Source organism: Rana temporaria, chromosome 3 (genome assembly GCF_905171775.1).
Source record: "Rana temporaria chromosome 3, aRanTem1.1, whole genome shotgun sequence".
Lineage (NCBI taxonomy): Eukaryota > Metazoa > Chordata > Amphibia > Anura > Ranidae > Rana > Rana temporaria.
Genome location: NC_053491.1, coordinates 19,785,344 through 19,805,431, shown reverse-complemented (window position 1 = coordinate 19,805,431; position 20,088 = coordinate 19,785,344). Strand labels below are relative to the sequence as shown.

The 20,088-nt window shown below is 48.0% G+C and overlaps 1 protein-coding gene across 1 annotated transcript in view; it reads left to right on the top strand.

The window, feature by feature from the left end:
* SYNM (synemin) overlaps positions 1-20,088 on the top strand; it is a 76,424-nt gene that overhangs the window by 21,838 nt on the left and 34,498 nt on the right. The window contains exon 2 of the mRNA XM_040342346.1: positions 15,668-15,792. Within this exon, the coding sequence (XP_040198280.1) occupies positions 15,668-15,792 (125 nt within the window). The remainder of the gene's footprint in view (positions 1-15,667; positions 15,793-20,088) is intronic.

Here is a 20,088-nt window from a genome sequence, read left to right as displayed (position 1 = left end):
AGCCTAAACCGCTAAAGGTTTTTAACCACTTAAGGGCCGCCTAACGCCAATATACATTGGCAGAATGGCACGGCTGGGCACAATCACGTACCTGTACGTCCTCTTTAAGTGCCAAGCCGTGGGTCGCACATCTGCGACCCGGTCCGAAGCTCCGTGACCGCAGGGACCCGATCGCCGCCGGAGTCCCGCGATCAGTCACAGGAGCTGAAGAACAGGGAGAGGTGAGTGTAAACACACCTTCATCGTTCTTCACTGTGGCACTGTCATTGATCGTCTGTTCCCTGATATAGGGAAAGACGATCAATGACATCACAAGTCCAGCCCCGCCCCCTACAGTTAGAAACACACATGAGGTCACACTTAACCCCTACATCGCCCCCCTAGTGGTTAACTCCCAAACTGCAATTGTCATTTTCACAATAATCAGTGCATTTGTATAGCACTTTTTGCTGTGAAAATGACAATGGTCCCAAAAATGTGTCAAAATTGTGCAAAGTGTCCGCCAAATCGCTGATCGCCACCATTAGTAGTAAAAAAAAAAAATTAATAAAAATGCCATAAAACTATCCCATATGTTGTAAACGCTATACATTTGGTGCAAACCAATCGTTAAACGCTTATTGCAATTTTTTTACCAAAAATAGGTAGAAGAATACGTATCGGCCTAAACTGAGGAAAAAAAACTTTTTTTATATCTTTTTTTGTGGGATATTTATTATAGCAAAATGTAAAAAATATTGAATTTTTTTCAAAATTGTCACTCTATTTTTGTTTATAGCGCAAAAAATAAAAACCGCAGAGGTGATCAAATACCACCAAAAGAAAGCTCTATTTGTGGGGAAAAAAGGACGCCAATTTTATTTGGGAGCCACGTCGCACGACCGCGCAATTGTCAGTTAAAGCAATGCAGCGCCGAATCGCAAAAAGGGGCCTGGTCTTTTACCTGCATAATGGTCCGGGTCTAATGCCGCGTACACACCATCACTTTATGTGATGAAAAAAAATGACGTTTTTAAAAACGTCACTTTAATTGACTGTGTGTGTGGGAAAACGTTGTTTTATGTCTTGTAAAAAACGACCAAAAAAAATTGAAGCATGCTTCAATTTTATGTGTCGTTTTTCAAAAGTGCACTTTTTACTTCACAGAAATTGACCGTGTGTAGCAAAAAACGTCGTTTTCTAAGACGTTTTTTCATCCACGCATGCCCAGAAGCAAGCTTCAATGGTAAAACGTGGTGGAACGTAACCTCACTTTGCAAGATCATTGTGAGAAAACGATGGTGTGTAGGCAACTTCGTCTTTGAAAATTGAAGTTTCAAAAACGTCATTTTTTACTTCACAGAAAGTGTCGTTTTTTTTCATCACATAAAGTGATGGTGTGTACGGGGCATTAAAGTGGTTAAAGTGTCACCTATAGAGAATTTTGGGTTCCATATATTCTTGCAATTCCACAATGTTTAGGTTTGACATGTTTGGTATCTATTTACCCAACGCAACCTCATCTTTTATATTTTACAAAACAAAAATGGGTATAATGTTGTGTTTGTTTGCAATACAATTCACTTTCTCCTGAAAAATATGCATTTGACAAATAGCTGCGCAAATAGCACATCGACATCGCCTGATTGAGCTTACCTTCCTTCTGCCTGGTCTGACAGTCTGACTGAGTGCCATCTGCCTGCTGCAGTGCCTGTCTTGCTGAGTGCTGACTGCACCTGACCTGGCTGGCTGCCCTGCACCCTGTCTGTAAGTAATTCATTTACTGTTTGCCATTAAATGCAACCACTGTGCCCATCAAAATCCAGCCACTGTGCCCATTAAAGCGCAGCCAATGTGCAGGTCCAAACGCAGCCACTGTGCCCATCCAAACGCAGCCACTGTGCCCATCAAACTGCAGCCACTGTGCCCATCAAACTGCAGCCACTGTGCCCATCAAAATGCAGCTACTGTGCCCATAAAAACGCAGCCACTGTGCCCGTCAAACGCAGCCACTGTGCCCGTCAAACGCAGCCACTGTGCCCATCAAACACAGCCACTGTGCCTGTCCAAACGCAGCCACTGTGCCCATAAAAACACAGCCACTGTGCCCATCAAACTGCAGCCACTGTGCCCATCAAACTGCAGCCACTGTGCCCGTCAAATGCAGCCACTGTGCCCATCAAACACAGCCACTGTGCCTGTCCAAACTGCAGCTACTGTGCCCATCAAAATGCAGCTACTGTGCCCGTCCAAACGCAACCACTGTGCCCGTCCAAACGCAACCACTGTGCCCATCAAACTGCAGCCACTGTGCCCATCAAATGCAGCCACTGTGCCCGTCCAAACGCAGCCACTGTGCCCGTCAAACTGCAGCCACTGTGCCCATCAAAATGCAGCTACTGTGCCCATAAAAACATAGCCACTGTGCCCGTCAAACGCAGCCACTGTGCCCATCAAACGCAGCCACTGTGCCCGTCCAAACGCAACCACTGTGCCCATCAACCTGCAGCCACTGTGCCCGTCCAAACGCAGCCACTGTGCCCGTCCAAACGCAGCCACTGTGCCCATCCAAACGCAGCCACTGTGCCCATCCAAACGTAGCCACTGTGTCAATCAAACTGCAGCCACTGTGCCCATCAAAATGCGAGTAAAAATGCTGCCCCCCCCCAGATTTGTAAGGGTTCCTACACCCATGCCGGTAGGCAAGGGGTTAAAGTGACATAAAAACCATGTTTACCAAAAATAAATATTTATTTCTGACTGAAACTGTCTGTAACATGCTGATAAGACCTTCACTATATAGCATGGGGCTGGGAGTCTCCTGATTATAATCCACCATGACAGTACCAGATCAAGAAATTAAAATGCTGGTGAAGGCAGATACCGCCGTACCATCATATCTAGGAAGGTGACTTAATCCAGCTGTCATTTTTGCAATGTAATTCCTAGTTTCAGCCCATTTATACTGCAGATGGCAAGACATACGGGTGCAGAATATTATCTTTTAACCGGTTCCTGACCGCCTCACGTAGATATACTGCGGCAGAATGGCTCTCCTGGGTGAAATCCCGTATATATATGGCTTCGCCCAGGAGAGCCACCAGAGGGCGCGCGAACACCGCCCCTTGCAAGGCAGGGAACCCAATGCATGTGGCCGGTGGGCGCGATTGCCGCCGGCCACGCGCGATTCCGTGCACGAGCGGGAGCAGGGGGGTTTGTGTGTGTTAGGCCTCGTACAGACGGGCAAACATGTACGATGAAAACGGCCCGCCCGGAGATTTCTGTATGATGGCTGTACACACCATCATACAGAAATCCGCGCGTACACGATACGCGGCGACGAGGCCGCGTCATCGCCGCGACGATGACGTGCGTGCCCCTGGCAGTTCAATGCTTCCATGCATGCGTCAAAGTCATTCGACGCATGCGAGGGATGGCGGCCGCTCGGACATGTACGGTAAGTCTGTACAGACTACAGAACATGTCCGACGGACAGGATTCCAGCGGGCATGTTTCTAAGCAAGTTTAGAAACATTTGCTCGCTCGAAAACGGTCTGGCGGGCAAATGTACGCTGGAATCCTGTCCGCTCGGCTGTACAGACGACCGAACATGTCTGCTGAAACTGGTCCGCGGACTAGTTTCAGCAAACATGTTCGGTCGTGTGTACGGGGCCTTATGCCCCGTACACACCATCACTTTATGTGATGAAAAAAAACGACATTTTCTGTGAAGTAAAAAACAACGTTTTTGAAACTTCAATTTTCAAAGACGAAGTTGCCTACACACCATCGTTTTTCTCACAATGTTCTAGCAAAGCGAGGTTACGTTCACCACGTTTTTCCATTGAAGCTCGCTTCATAACTAGCTTCTGGGCATGCGCGGATGAAAAAACGTCGTTTTAAACGACGTTTTTGCTACACACGGTCAATTTCTGTGAAGTAAAAGTTGACGTTTTGAAAAACGACACATAAAATTGAAGCATGCTTCAATTTTTTTTGGTCGTTTTTTAGAAGACATAAAACGACGTTTTCCCCCACACACGGTCAATTAAAGTGACGTTTTTAAAAACGTCATTTTTTTTCATCACATAAAACGACCGTGTGTACGCGCCATTAGAGTTTACAATCTAGGAAATGAAATCTGGCGTTGTTATCACCGTCTACGTCTTTCTATGCCAGTAAATTTGTATAAATAGGAATGAAGTATGGGAGAAAATGTCCTCTAAAATGTCCCAAGTGTTAATGAAAGCAATGCTTATCTTTCTGGGAGGAAATGGCCGGATGATTCGGAAAGGTCGCGGTATTCCGAGATTTCTATGTCTGGTGAGAAGGGAAATCATTTTCAACAGTTTGGTGAAATCTGAGTTTGTGTTCAGAAATACATAATATCATTACATGGCCTCACTGCTGAGACTCGTCCTAACAATCGTAGCCAACATTAAATGCAGAGTTTCTCATCCAGGGTTCCATGGAACTACAGGGTTCCTCCAGAGGGTGCTCCGGGTTCCATGGAACTCCAGGGTTCCTCCAGAGGGTGCTCCGGGTTCCATGGAACTCCAGGGTTCCTCCAGAGGGTGCTCCGGGTTCCATGGAACTCCAGGGTTCCTCCAGAGGGTGCTCCGGGTTCCATGGAACTCCAGGGTTCCTCCAGAGGGTGCTCCGGGTTCCTCGAGCAACGAGCATTTTCTGCCTCTCAGATCATTTCCCACAGACACCAGTGATCTTTTTTGGGATCTGTAAGGGGGTAATTCTTCTCAATGACCACAAATGTAAGGAGCGTACCCTCCAGCACGCTTAACACTCCACATCATACTCTCCAGCAGTGGCGTAGCGTGAGTTGTCAGCGCCCGGGGCAAGGCAAGAAATTTGCTCCCCCTAACCTGAGACTCTCCGAGTCCCTTCCCTTCCTACAATAGTACTGACCAGTCTGATTCCTATACTGACCACTACACTAACCACGACAGCAGTGGTTCTCAACCCTCTAGTGCCGTGACCCCTTGATAAAATTTCCCAAGTTGTGGGGACCCCTAACAGTAAAATGATTTTCATAGCGTGGGTTGTCAGCACCCAAGGCAAGACAAGTGATTTGCACCCCTAACTCGCGGACATTTAGCGCTCCCTGAGTCCCTTCCACTCGTACAGTAATAAAACCCCTTATAGTACATTTTAGGATGTACCACTCTTTCTCTTTTGTTCTCCTTTCTTTCCCTTTCATCTCTCTCTATCCGAATTCCTTTTTTTCCCCTCCATCTCCCTGGGCTTCAGGAACAGCCCAGGATTCAGTGACCCCTGGGAAATCATCATTTGACCCCCGAGGGGGTCCCGACCCCCAGGTTGAGAACCACTGCTCTACAGGGACTTACATGATTCCTAGACTGACCATTACACTTACCAACCTGTCCACTGCACTGACCTACCCAGGGCCGGATTTGCTCTCCCTGCCGCCCCAAGGCCAGGTTCCGCAATGCACCCCCTCCCCGCCAACCAAACTACCCCCACCCCCCAAATCAACAGAGAATGGCAACCGGATGGCAGGGGTGGCACGGTTAGTTCAAATATTTTTTGTTTCTTTTTTTTTTACTTTTTAATCAATTTTTTATTTTATTTTTATTTGTAGCTTGTCATTTACTCTTTCTTATTATTGTATAATTTTCTTATTATTGTTAATATTATTTTTCCTATTCTTTACTTTTTAATTACTTTTTTATTTTATTAATTTAATTATTATTTCTTAGTATTTCCCCCCACACTACATTTAGTCCTGCTAGAAAGCAACTTACCGCCATTAACTGTATGTTCCGGGCGTCGGGGGACTCCATGCTGCTGCCGCCCCTTGGCACCCTGCCGCCCCGAGGCCTGGCCTTGGTGGCCTTGTGGGAAATCCGGGCCTGGACCTACCCGATTCCTACACTGACCACTACACTGCACATCACACTACACTACACACCACACTGTCCACCAGGGCTGGTGCAAGGATGTCTGACACCCTAGGCAATATCTAAGTTTGCTGCGACCCGACTCCACTTTACTCTGCCCCTGCAACACATGTGACCTATCTGACCCCCTGACACACCTACCTGACACATGCACTGATCCACCTGAATCCTACTTCCTGCACTACTCACATTACACTGACCCACCTGAACCCTACACTGACTGACCTGACACCTACACTGGCCTACCTGACACCTACACTGGCCTTCCTGACACCTACACTGGCCTTCCTGACACCTACGCTGACCTAACTGACACCTACACTGACCTGACACCTACGCTGACTGACCTGACACCTACATTGACTATTCCACTGACTGACACCTACGCTGACCTGACACCTACCTAACTGACACCTACACTGACCTAACTGACACCTACACTGACCTAACTGACACCTACACTGACTATTCCACTGACTGACACCTACGCTGACCTAACTGACACCTACGCTGACCTAACTGACACCTACGCTGACCTAACTGACACATACACTGACTGACCTGACACCTACACTGACTATTACACTGACTGACACCTACACTGACCTAACTGACACCTACACTAACCTAACTGACACCTACACTGACTGACCTGACACCTACGCTGACCTAACTGACATCTACATTGACTATTCCACTGACTGACACCTACGCTGACTGACCTGACACCTACATTGACTATTCCACTGACTGACACCTACGCTGACCTGACACCTACACTGACCTAACTGACACCTACACTGACCTAACTGACACCTACACTGACCTAACTGACACCTACACTGACTATTCCACTGACTGACACCTACGCTGACCTAACTGACACCTACGCTGACCTAACTGACACCTACGCTGACCTAACTGACACCTACACTGACTGACCTGACACCTACACTGACTATTACACTGACTGACACCTACACTGACCTAACTGACACCTACACTAACCTAACTGACACCTACACTGACTGACCTGACACCTACGCTGACCTAACTGACACCTATGCTGACCTAACTGACACCTTTGCTAACCTAACTGACACCTACACTGACTGACCTGACACCTACGCTGACCTAACTGACACCTACGCTGACCCCCCCTTCTTGACACATACACAGACCCACCTGACTCCTACTTCCTGCACTACTCACACACACCCCCTTCCCACAGCTTGGTGCAGATCCATCCTCCTCCTTACCTCTGCTCTTCGTTGCTTCCCCGCCAGCGCCATCCATCCACACGCTCCATGATGTCCCTGCCGGGCGGGAGCCGGAGGTCAGCTATCAGACCCTGCACCTCCATGCTCCCATCTCCACGAGCCCCGCCCTCCGCCCACTGTACACACAGCAGAGGGACAGGCAGAGGAGAAGCCCGGCGTCTCACAGTTTCCAGTGCTTGTCTGAGTCTCCCGAGTCCCGCCGCCATGTTCAGTGTTTCCCAGCGCACTGTGATTGGGCGTATAGGGGTCATGTGCGGAGGCAGGACTTCAAGAGCAACCCTGATAGGCCAGCCCCACGCCGCACATGACCCCCATACGCCCAATCACATGGTGCCTGACAGTAAACATGGCGGCCGGAGATCGGGGGACACGGAAATGAAAATTACGAGACGGCAGCCTGTAGTGACACTACTGTCACTAAATGTCGCGCCCGGGGCCACGGCACCCCCTGCCCTCCCCCCACACTACGCCACTGCTCTCCAGTATACCCAACACTCCACATCATACCCTCCAGTACACCTAACACTTCACAGGATACCCTCCAGCACGCTTAACACTCCACATCATACCCTCCAGCACACCCAACACTCCACATCATACCCTCCAGCACGCTTAACACTCCACATCATATCCTCCAGTTCACCTAACACTTCACAGAATACCCTCCAGCACTCCCAACACCCCACATCATACTCTCCAGTACACCCAACACCCCAAACCATACTCGTCACCAGTACACCCAACACGCCACATCATACTCGTCACCAGTACACCCAACACTTCACATCATACTCTCCAGCGCACCCAACACTCCACATTATACTCTCCAGACTCCAGCACACCCAACACTCCACATCATACCAACCAGCACACCCAACACTCCACATCATACCCTCCAGCACGCCCAACACTCCACATTATACCCTCAAGCACGCTTAACACTCCACATCATATCCTCCAGTTCACCTAACACTTCACAGAATACCCTCCAGCACTCCCAACACCCCACATCATACTCTCCAGTACACCCAACACTCCACATCATACTCACCAGTACACCCAACACTCCACATCATACTCTCCAGCGCACCCAACACTCCAAATCATACTCTCCAGCGCACCCAACACTCCACATCATACTCTCCAGCACACCCAACACTCCACATCATATCCTCCAGCACTCCCAACACTCCACATCATACCCTCCAGCACACCCAACACTCCACATCATACTCACCAGTACACCCAACACTCCACATCATACTCTCCAGCGCACCCAACACTCCACATCATACTCTCCAGCGCACCCAACACTCCACATCATACTCTCCAGCACACCCAACACTCCACATCATATCCTCCAGCACTCCCAACACTCCACATCATACTCTCCAGCGCACCCAACACTCCACATCATACTCTCCAGCACACCCAACACTCCACATCATACTCTCCAACACACCCCTCCAAAACTAAGAAAACTGTTTAAGCTGGACATACACTTTAGGTAAAAATTTAGAGTTAGTGGTTGTGCTCAGGTTTATAGTTAGGCCGAGGTACTGTAGATGACTGTTTTTATGGGTAAATTTGGGATCAACAGCTGGAAGGTAGGGATGTGGAAGTAGTAAATTAGTTCATTCCGATTTTTCAGATGTGATTAGTCCATTTTGTTGTGCCATACCACAAGCACGGTTGCTTGATGGTTAGATCTTCTGCCTTGCAGCACTGGGGTCCCTGGTTTAAATCCTGCTCAAGACACAAGTTGCATGGGGTTTGCATGTTTTCTCTGTGCTTTATTGGGTTTCCTCCGTGTAACAAGACCCTTGCTCGCTCACTTCCGCTCTCCCAACACTCCTCTGCTACTATTGAGTCAGCTTGCAGATCGCAACGTCTGATGGTTCGGTCATCCAAGGCTCCGGGATCCGAACTACAGCTATGTGCCGTTCGGAATCCATTAGAACCAACACCAGGCAGGCTGTATGTAAGTTCAAACAGGAAACTCCTTTATTGGAAGCCTACAACACACTTTTACACAGAATTTGGAACATCCCGCCCCCAACAACCGCTTTCCTATTGGTCAATTGTAAAGTACATGGAGTTCTCCTTCAGGTCCTCGTAACCATGCAAATGAGGACTTGAAAATGAGTTCAGCAGGGATTGGTCCGATAGCTTGAATAGAGGGACTGTTATGTGTATTAAGACAGAAGCCCCAGGGGGCAATCAATGTACACAATAGCCAGACACAGAACAATGGAGCCGTCTGGAGCCTTAAGACAGGGCAGAAGACCCCCCACTGTGAAACAGATTTCAAGGAGGAACACTTCTGCATTCCAAGGTCCATGACACTCCTATTCTCCAAAAACAGGCTGGGAGGTTAATTGGCCCTAGTATGTGAGACAGGGGCCCTAGATTGGAAGATCCTTGAGTACAGGGACTGATGTGATGGTAAAGTGCGGTGTATATTGTGGGTGCTATTTAAATATCTGTAATAAATAAACTCAGGATGTGACTTTCAGTGGTGCCAAATTTAAAGTGGCTAAAAATACCACACAGGTTTTATGTCAACTAAAAATAACACACAGTGTACCAGTGTACCAAAAGGGATTAATACTTATCAATAGATACGCCGCGTAAGTTCTTTGTGGATCTGGGCCTATAACGTTTGCGCAAACCAATCAATAAACGCTTATTGAGATTTCTTTTTACGAAAAATATGTAGAATACGTATCGGCCTAAACTGAGGAAAAAAATAGTTTTTTTATATATTTTTGGGGATATTTATTATAGCAAAAATTGAAAAATATTTTATTTTTTTTCAAAATTGTCGCTCTATTTTTGTTTATAGCGCAAAAAAATAAAAACGCAGAGGTGATCAAATACCACCAAAAGAAAGCTCTATTTGTGGGAAAAAAAGGACGTCAATGTTGTTTGGGAGCCACGTCGCACGACCGCGCAATTGTCTGTTAAACCGACTCAGTGCCGAATCCTAAAAAGTGGCCCGGTCATTGACCAGCAAAATAGTCCGGGGCTGAAGTGGTTAATGGTTACTTTTATTGGTATTAATTGGCATCGATTTTCGTAGATAAGCTTCTCATTCCTTGTTTGACTATAGTCCAAATTGTTTTCTCTTTTTTTTTTCAAATTTATTGGCTAATTCCCTCTAGTGTTCTCTAGAAATGTTACAGTGGGCCAGATTCACGTCCAGCCGCTTAAAATTGTGCGGGCGTAACGTATCTGATTTACGTTACGCCTCCGCAACTTACATGGGCAAGTGCTGTATTCTCAAAGCACTTGCTCCGTAAGTTGCGGCGGCGTAGCGTAAATCGTCCGGCGTAAGCCCGCCTAATTCAAATTTGGATCAGGGGGGGCGTGTTTTATGAAAAACTACTTTGACCCGACGTTATTGGCGTTTTTGCGGAACGGCGCATGCGCCGTCCGTGGAATTTCCCAGGGTGCATTGCTCCAAAGTACGCCGCAAGGACGTCATTGGTTTCGCCGTGAACGTAAATGACGTCCAGCCCCATTCACGGACGACTTACGCAAACGACGTAACTTTTTAAAATTTCGACGCGGGAACAACGGCCATACTTAACATTGTTACGCCGCACTTATGCCTCATATAGCAGGGGCAACTATACGCCGGGAAAAGCCTAACGTAAACGTTGTAACTTTAATGCGTCGGCCGCGCGTACGTTCGGGAATTCGCGTATCTAGCTAATTTGCATACTCGACGCGGAATGCGACGGAAGCGCCACCTAGCGGTCAAAAAAAAAACGCAGTTAAGATCCGACGGCGTAAGAGACTTACGCCTGTCGGATCTAATGAATATCTATGCGTAACTGATTCTAAGAATCAGGCGCATAGATACGACGGGTCGGATTCGGACTTACGACGGCGTACATGGCGCTGCGCCGTCGTAAGTCCTTTCAGAATCTGGCCCAGTGTGTTTCTTGTTACAAAGACGTATGTACTTCTTATGTCCTTCAGCTCCATCTAGTGGCCACAGTGCGGTATTTCACTACTGCCCATAATAAAAGAACATTTGTTCAGAAGAGAAAAAAAGCCTAAAGAACGTTTGTTTTTTTGTCCAGTTCACACAGAACTGTATGTGCAGATTTGCTGGACGCATGCCCATGCAGTTTTTTTTCTATAAATACACCCAAAAGTGATGGATTACTAATATGTTTTGTATATTGCATTTAAGGCATGTAACATTTTTAGGTTCAAGCAACAGATACTGAGCTGAGTAGGACGATTATAATTAGAAAGATGAGTGGCTGTTCAGTGAATAGTTTGTTGATATTCAACAAGCAACTGTGTCCAGGGTGATGTCAGCACAACGCACTGGAAGATAACATTAGAAAAGGGCAGTTGTGGGCGAAACACGTCCCCCCTAATGAAGATGTATGGAGATCAGTGTTCGGTGTGCCAGCGGAGTCGTCTCCGGCACAGTAATCATTTGGGCAGCCAGCCATGAAATCTTGTCATATAAGAGTTCATTTGTAATAGTAAGGTCTGCTTCACTGCTATGCGTATTGCAAACTCGCACAACGTTTTCCCGACACGCATAGAAACGCACTTCTCTTTAGCAGACGCAAGGGGGGCGCCAATAATTCTCAACAGTGGTGGCTGGTGCTCAAAATTTTTTGGGGGGGGCGCAAACAAACTGAAAAAAAAAAACATAAATTGCAGAAACTGTGCCCATCAAACGCAGCCACTGTGCTATCAAACGCAGCCACTGTGCCCATCAAACGCAGCCACTGTGCCCATCAAACGCAGCCACTGTGCTCATCAAACGCAGCCACTGTACCATCAAACGCAGCCACTGTGCCATCAAATGCAGCCACTGTGCTCATCAAACGCAGCCACTGTACCCATAAATTGCCACCACTCTGCCATCAAACGCAGCCACTGTGCCATCAAACGCAGCCACTGTGCCATCAAACGCAGTCACTGTGCCCATCAAACGCAGCCACTGTACCCATAAATTGCCGCCACTGTGCCATCAAACGCAGCCACTGTGCCATCAAATGCAGCCACTGTGCCCATTAAACGCAGCCACTGTGCCCATTAAACGCAGCCACTGTACCCATAAATTGCCGCCACTGTGCCATAATTCTCAACAGTGGCGGCTGGTGCTCCAAATTTTTTGGGGGGGGCGCAAACAAACTGAAAAAAAAAAAAACATCAATTGCAGCCACTGTGCCCATAAAAATGCAGCCACTGTGCTATCAAATGCAGCCACTGTGCTATCAAATGCAGCCACTGTGCCCATCAAACGCAGCCACTGTGCCCATCAAACGCAGCCACTGTGCCATCAAATGCAGCCACTGTACCCATCAAATACCCATCAAATGCAGCCATTGTGCCCATCAAATGCAGCCACTGTGCCCATCAAACGCAGCCACTGTACCCATAAATTGCCGCCACTGTGCCATCAAACGCAGCCACTGTGCCATCAAACGCAGCCACTGTGCCATCAAATGCAGCCACTGTGCCCATCAAACGCAGCCACTGTACCCATAAATTGCCGCCACTGTGCCATAAAACGTAGCTACTGTACCCATCAATTGCTGCCAGTGTGCCCATCAATTGCCGCTACTATGCCCATCAATTGCTGCCAGTGTGCCCATCAATTTCCGCTACTGTGCCCATCAATTGCCGCTACTGTGCCCATCAATTGCCTTTACTGTGCCCATCAAATGCTGCCAGTGTGCCTCCCCTGCCTGCCCTGCACTTACCTTGTCTCGGTGGGGCTGTGGGTCACGGCCGTGTCCTCCACGCTCCTCAATGTCTTCTCCCGTCCACTGCAATGATTGGACACCTGATAGGCGTCCAATTACAGCGCCTGTCGTTTCAGCCAATCAGGTGACAGGTAACAGACCCAATTACCTGACTGGCTAAGAGGTGGTTTAGTGTTAGGAAAGCGAATATTCATTCACTTTCCTTGGCTTGGCACTTGCTGAAGATTTCCCAATTTTTCACCATCCCTGGCTGGTGAGAATAATGCTCTGATACTTGCTTCAGCTACTCACAGTGGTCCCCGGTAACAAGGTGGAAGGTCCCTTAGTGGCGACAGCTTCCCCTCTACCTCCAACCATGACAGGTTCTCCTGCGGCAGAACCGTTACTTCTGGTTGGACTACAAGCCCGCAGCCCCAACCCTACGCTGCTTCTCCTGCTTCTGGATAGGCCCTCAGAGAGCCTAGCAGCCAGATGTCCCCGGGATAGACCTCAGGCTCTGGCCTAACAGCCCGGGGCAGTACAACACATGTCCACCCAGACAGCCATCCAGGTGGCGCAGAACCCTGATCACCTAACCTCGCCCAAATAAATAGGCTCTCCAAGCAGGACAAGGGACACAAGAAAATCCCTGCCCATTGGCTGAGACACCCCACTCATTCCTAATCTGTCCTTGCAATGCCCTTGTCCTATCTAATGTCACCAGATACCCGGCCACCTAGTGACAGAAGAGAGAAGTGCAGCAATTCCAGAATTAGTGAGTAATCAGTTTTGTAGCACTACCTCCGGAGGAGCTGCTGGTTTGTTTTGGGTGGCACATTTACCTTGTGGCTCTCCCGAATTCCTAGGGGTGAATTGTGCATATAACAGTAGTAAAAGAATGTCCGCAACAAGGCCCAGATTCTCAAAGGGCTTACGACGGCGCAACGCCATTTGCGCCGTCGTAAGTCCTAATCTGGGCCGTCGTATTTATGCGACTGATTCTTAGAATCAGTTACGCATAGATAACCATTAGATCTGACATGCGTAAGGCTCTTACGCTGTCGGATCTTAAATGCAATTTTTTTTTTCCGCCGCTAGGTGTCGCCTCCGTCGTTTTCCCCGTCGTCTATGCAAATGAGCTATTTACGCGACATTCCCGAATGTACGCGCGGTCGACGCAGTAAAGTTACAACGTTTCCGTATCTTTTGCGACGCGTACAGTTGCCCCTGCTGTATGAGGGGCAACCAATGTTAAGTATGGCCGTCGTTCCCGCGTCGAAATTAAAAAATTTACGTCGTTTGCGTAAGTCGTCCGTGAATGGCGCTGGACGCCATTTACGTTAACGTCGAAACCAATGACGTCCTTGCGACGTCATTTAGCGCAATGCACGTCGGGAAATTTTAAGGACGGCGCATGCGCAGTACGATCGGCGCGGGGACGCGCCTAATTTAAATGATCCACGCCCCCTACCCGGATCATTTGAATTAGGCGGGCTTGCGCCGGAAGATTTACGCTACGCCGCCGCAACTTTACAGGCAAGTGCTTTGTGAATCAAGCACTTGCCCGTAAAACTTGCGGCGGCGTAACGTAAATGAGATACGTTACGCCGCCGCTGTATTACGCCCATGTACGAGAATCTGGGCCCAAGTGTCTTTTCTGTGCGCTTTATTACCCAGCCGGGTAAAAACAATGAACTGGTGATGAAAGGGATAGAGTTTGCAGGAAGAAGGAGAACAGCAGATTCAGGCGTCGTATTTGGAACAGTCCTGTTCCCATATGTCACACTTTCCGTACCACGCCTGCCTGAGTGGGTTTAGTGTACCCGGACAGGCCCCTCTCACTGACCTGGCAGCCGGAGTATCACTCAAACACTTGTAGGATAAAGTCTCTGCCACAGACCCTCCTGAATGGACTTCAGGGAGGCGCCTCTGCCACAGGCCCTCCCCGGCCGCAGCCACGGATTTAATCCTCCTTAGGTGAGTTACGCCTGGATCTCCTTCTTAACCACTTAAGGACCCCTTCACGCCGATATACTTTGGCAGAATGGCACGGCTGGGCACATTAACGTATATGTACGTTGCTCTTTAAGCCCAGCCGTGGGGTCACAGGCGCGCTCCGAAGCTCCGTGACCGCGGGACCCGATCTTCGCTGGAGTCCCGCGATCGGTCCCCGGAGCTGAAGAACAGGGAGAGCCGTGTGTAAACACAGCTTCCCCGTTCTTCACTGTTGCGGCGTCATCGATCGTGTGATCCCTTTTACAGGGGGACACAATCGATGACGTCACCCTACAGTTAGAAACACAGATGAGGTCATACATAACCCCTTCAGCGCCCCCTGTTGTTAATCTTCCAAACTGCAACTGTCATTTTCACAGTAAACAATGCATTTTAAATGCATTTTTTGCTGTGAAAATGACAATGGTCCCAAAAATGTGTCAAAATTGTCCGAAGAGTCCGCCATAATGTCGCAGTCACGAAAAAAATCGATGATCGCCATTAGTAGTAAAAAAAACATTTTTTTATAAAAATGCAATAAAACTATCCCCTATTTTGTAAACGCTATAAATTTTGCGCAAACCAACCGATAAACGCTTATTGCGATTTTTTTTTTACCAAAAATAGGTAGAAGAATACAGTTCAGCATAACACAAATACCATATGATGAAGACATTCATTCATGAACATGGAGTCACCTTATAATGGTCACACCACCTCCTGATTATTTGGTACTTTGTTTTTCCACCTACAGATCATAATAGAGGAGCTGGAGACTGAAAAGAAAATTATTACTGTGAACATTACAGAAAGACTAAAGGATTATCACGACCTAATGCAAGTAAAGAGCGGACTCAGCCTTGAAGTGGCAGCATACAGGTATTGTACCATGGAAAATATATTTTTAAAAATTCAAGCTGCCTCTGTTTTGCACCCATCTATCAAATGCCCTTTTAATTTGTTATTATATAATAGAGATATACATAGAGTGTATTTATAATAATAAAAAAAAAAAACATTTGCAGAGCTATTTTTCCTCCTAAATTACATGTAGGGAGTGCTGGCAAAATCAAATGTTATTAGGATATTTTTTCTCCGGTTCGGATGTTCTTTAGTCATAAAAATAATGTAAATCGGGACAATACCGCATTATGGCCACTCGGTGGAGCTGATGATCATATGCAACAAATACTTAGGAATCAGCAGCAGGGATGGCCAGATCTGCGTAGCTACACTTAGGAAACTGAGACTACCGTATTACCGTATAAGACGACTTTTGGCGTGTAAAATAATGTAAAATAATGCCCCAAAAGTCAGGGGTCGTCTTATACGCCGGGTACCTGTGGTCAGATGGCGGCCATCCATGATTCAAAAGCCGCGCCTCCTCCTCCAGGCTGTTCCGTGATAGGCGGAACACTCGTTTTCACTGTTTAGTGTTCAGCCTATCACGGATGCCTTCTCATCCTCACCCTCGGCCTGGGACGAGAGGACATCCTTGATAGGCGGAACACTGAACAGAGGCTCTGCTGGGAAAATCAGTGTTCCGCCTATCACAGCCTGAGGAGGAGGAGGCGCGGCTTTTGAATCATGGATGGCCGCCGTCTGACATACTGTGCATACAGGAGAAGGTAGGGAGAACATCGAGGCATGTTGGTAATGGCACAGTGAGGCATGTTGGTAACGGCACAGTGAGGCATGTTCCTAATGGCACAGTGAGGCATGTTCCTAATGGCACAGTGAGGCATGTTGGTAACGGCACAGTGAGGCATGTTACTAACGGCACAGTGAGACATGTTCCTAATGGCACAGTGAGGCATGTTCCTAATGGCACAGTGAGGCATGTTCCTAATGGCACAGTGAGGCATGTTCCTAATGGCACAGTGAGGCATGTTCCTAATGGCACAGTGAGGCATGTTCCTAATGGCACAGTGAGGCATGTTCCTAATGGCACAGTGAGGTAGGCAATGGCACCGTGAGGCATGTAATGTAATGGCACAGTGAGATCTGAAAAAAGCCTATTTATGTCAGCGGTTGTTCTGGCTACCCCTCAGCTTCCAGACAGACTAGTATGAAGGGGGTCGGCTTATACGGCGAATATATCCCAAAACCAACATTTTAGCTGGAAAATTAGGAGGTCGTCTTATACGCCGGCAAATACGATATATATGATTTAAGAAAATTTTAACCAGTGAAACAAAACACATTCAAACACCAGCAAACAGGATACACAGCAAACCTGAAGATATTAGTGAACCATATAACCAAATTACAACCTAAGCAACAGAGGGCCAGATTCACAAAGGAGATACTCCGTCGTATCTCTGTTTCTATCTATGCGACTGATTCATAGAATCAGTTACGCATAGATATCCATAAGATCCGACAGGTGTAATTGTTTTACACTGTCGGATCTTAGGATGCAGTACCGCGGCCGCCGCTGGGGGGAGTTCGCGTCGTAAACCAGCGTCGGGTATGCAAATTAGGAGTTACGGCGATCCACGACGGTTTTTCGCATTCGCTACGTCGCTGCTAGTCTAGTTTCCCGTTGCAAAGTTAGTCGTCGTTTTTGGTGCCCTAACTTTACACAGCACACGTATGTGCTGTATACAGTATGGCCGTCGTTCCCGCGTCGAAATTTGAACATTTTTCCTTCTTGCGTAAGACGTCCGGGAATACGGAAGTACGCTACGCACGTCGCCGTTCGAAAAAATTACGTCACTTCGCGCAAAGCACGGCGGGAATTTCGAAACGGAGCATGCGCAGTAGGTCCGGTGCGGGAGCACACGCCCATTTAAATTACGCTGGCTTACGCTGGAGGCCGCCAGCGTAGGTTTTCATTGCAAGTGCTTTGTGAATCAGGCACTTGCGATGAAAACTTGCGGCGGTGTAACGTATCTACGATACGTTACGCCGCCGCACTTCTACGTGAATCTGGCCCATAAAGCCTAACTAGCACACTAACTATATAAAATATATACAAAATGAGGTATACTGATCAACAGGGCAAAACTGGAGGTGTAAGGAACAATCAGGAAGGGAGAACTAAGATTTGGATCAGGAACAAGGGCAGCAGGGTACAGGGTAAAGGTACAAGCCAAGAGTAGGCCCAGGCAGGAATCATGCTCAGGATTAATGGCAAGTAATATCTGTCTAGAAGAGCAATACACTGAAGCACAAGGGAATAGTAGAGGAGGGATTAAATACCCTCCCAGCAGCCAGCATCAGGTGGAGACTGATTACTGGGATCTGCTGGCTTCTAGGAGACACCCGCTGGTGGACACTGGAACCACAACTTTCCACTCTAGGAATGACAATGCCACCAGCAGGTTATCCAGGTTCTGACACCTTTTTTTGTATTATCGTCAGCTCCATCTAATGGCCATAATGTGGTATTTTCCTGATTCGTGCTATTCTTGTAAATGAAGAAGATCCAACCTAGAGAGAAAATAGCCTAGTAACATTTGATTTTGTAGAATAAATAGCTCTGCGAGTTTTCTATGAATACACCCCATAGATTTCCAGCCAAGACTGGCCGGGTAGAGACCATGTACGAAGAAAAATTGAGAGTTATCAATATGAATGCTCGTTTTACAAATATACAAAAAAAAACACACTGGCCTGGATTCAAGAAGCAATTGCGCCTGTGTAACCATAGGTTACACAGCGCAATTGCTTACTTGCCCCGGCGTAACGAATGCTCCTGATTCAGGAACCTCGTTACGCCGACTGCAGCCTAAGATATGCGTGGCATAAGGCTCTTATGCCCGCATATCTTAGGCTGCATTCTTGCGATGGCCGCTAGGTGGCGTTCCCGTTGTGCTCAGCGTATAGTATGCAAATTGCATACAAACGCCGATTCACAACGTTGCGCGAGCCCTGCGTACGCAATTTACGTCGTTTGCGTACGACGGTTTTCGCGTAAGGCTGCCCCTGCTATTAGCAGGGGCAGCCAATGTTACGTATACCCGTCGTTCCCGCGTCGCAAAATTTGAACTTTACGTAGTTTGCGTAAGTGAATCGTGAATGGCGCTGGACGCCATTCACGTTCACTTTGAAGCAAATGACGTCCTTGCGACGTCATTTGCCGCAATGCACGTCGGGAAAGTTTCCCGACGGAGCATGCGCTCTACGATCGGCGCGGGAACTCGCCTAATTTAAATGATTCCCGCCCCCTACGGGATCATTTAAATTGCGCGCGCTTACGCCGGGCATTTTGCCGGAGCGCCCACGCAATTTACAGAGCTACTGCTCCGTGAATCGCGGGTAGCGCAGAAAATTTGCGGGGGCGCAGGGAAAAAACGTTGCCCTGCGCCTCCGTAAAAAAAGCGCAAATGTACCTGAATCTAGCCCACTGTGAACAGTTTTCTTACAGAATCTGCATAGCCAAACATAGGCTGTGCCTTAGGGCAGCAAGGCTGCTGTGACAAGATACCCAAGATGGCCACGGATAGAAATGCTGTAGGGGGGGATTTTCAAAGTGATTTCTTAACAAGATAAAGCATGGAGACATTAAAAATGAATTAAAGCGGAGCTCCACCCTAAAGTGGAACTTCCTCTCATCGGATTCCTCCCCCCCTCCGGTGTCACAATTGGCACCTTTCGGGGGAAAGGAGGGGACAGGATACCTGTCAAAGACAGGTATCCTTTCCCACTTCTGGGAGTCCGGCCATGACGTCACCGCGGGGCTCACTCCTCCCCCTCCCCTGGCCGCCGGGCTAATAGGAGAGAGGAGCGGGCCTCGCGCATGCACAGTAGGGTTCCTGGGGTGAAGCCGAAAGGCTACACTGCCGGGTTCCCTTACCCGCAATGGCGGCGGCAGTGTAGCCTTTCGGCTTCACATCGGAAACCTTACTGCCGACATTGCTGGACTCCAGGACAGATAAGTGTCCAATCATTAAAAGCCAGCAGCTGCAGTATGTGTAGCTGCTGGCTTTTAATAAAAAAAAAACCCGGACCTCCTCTTTAACCTCTGCCCGTCCACACTATAGCCAAAAGATTGCTACAGCGCTGCTCTGCAGTTCAGGGAGGACATCCATGGTGACCCCCCACATGCGCGCCCCCTATGGTCACAGCTGAACACAGATATCAGTAAAGGGCCAATCACTTCGGCCCTTTACCATGTAATCAGCTGTGTCCAATCTCAGCTGATCACATGTAAACAGAATTGCCAGTTAT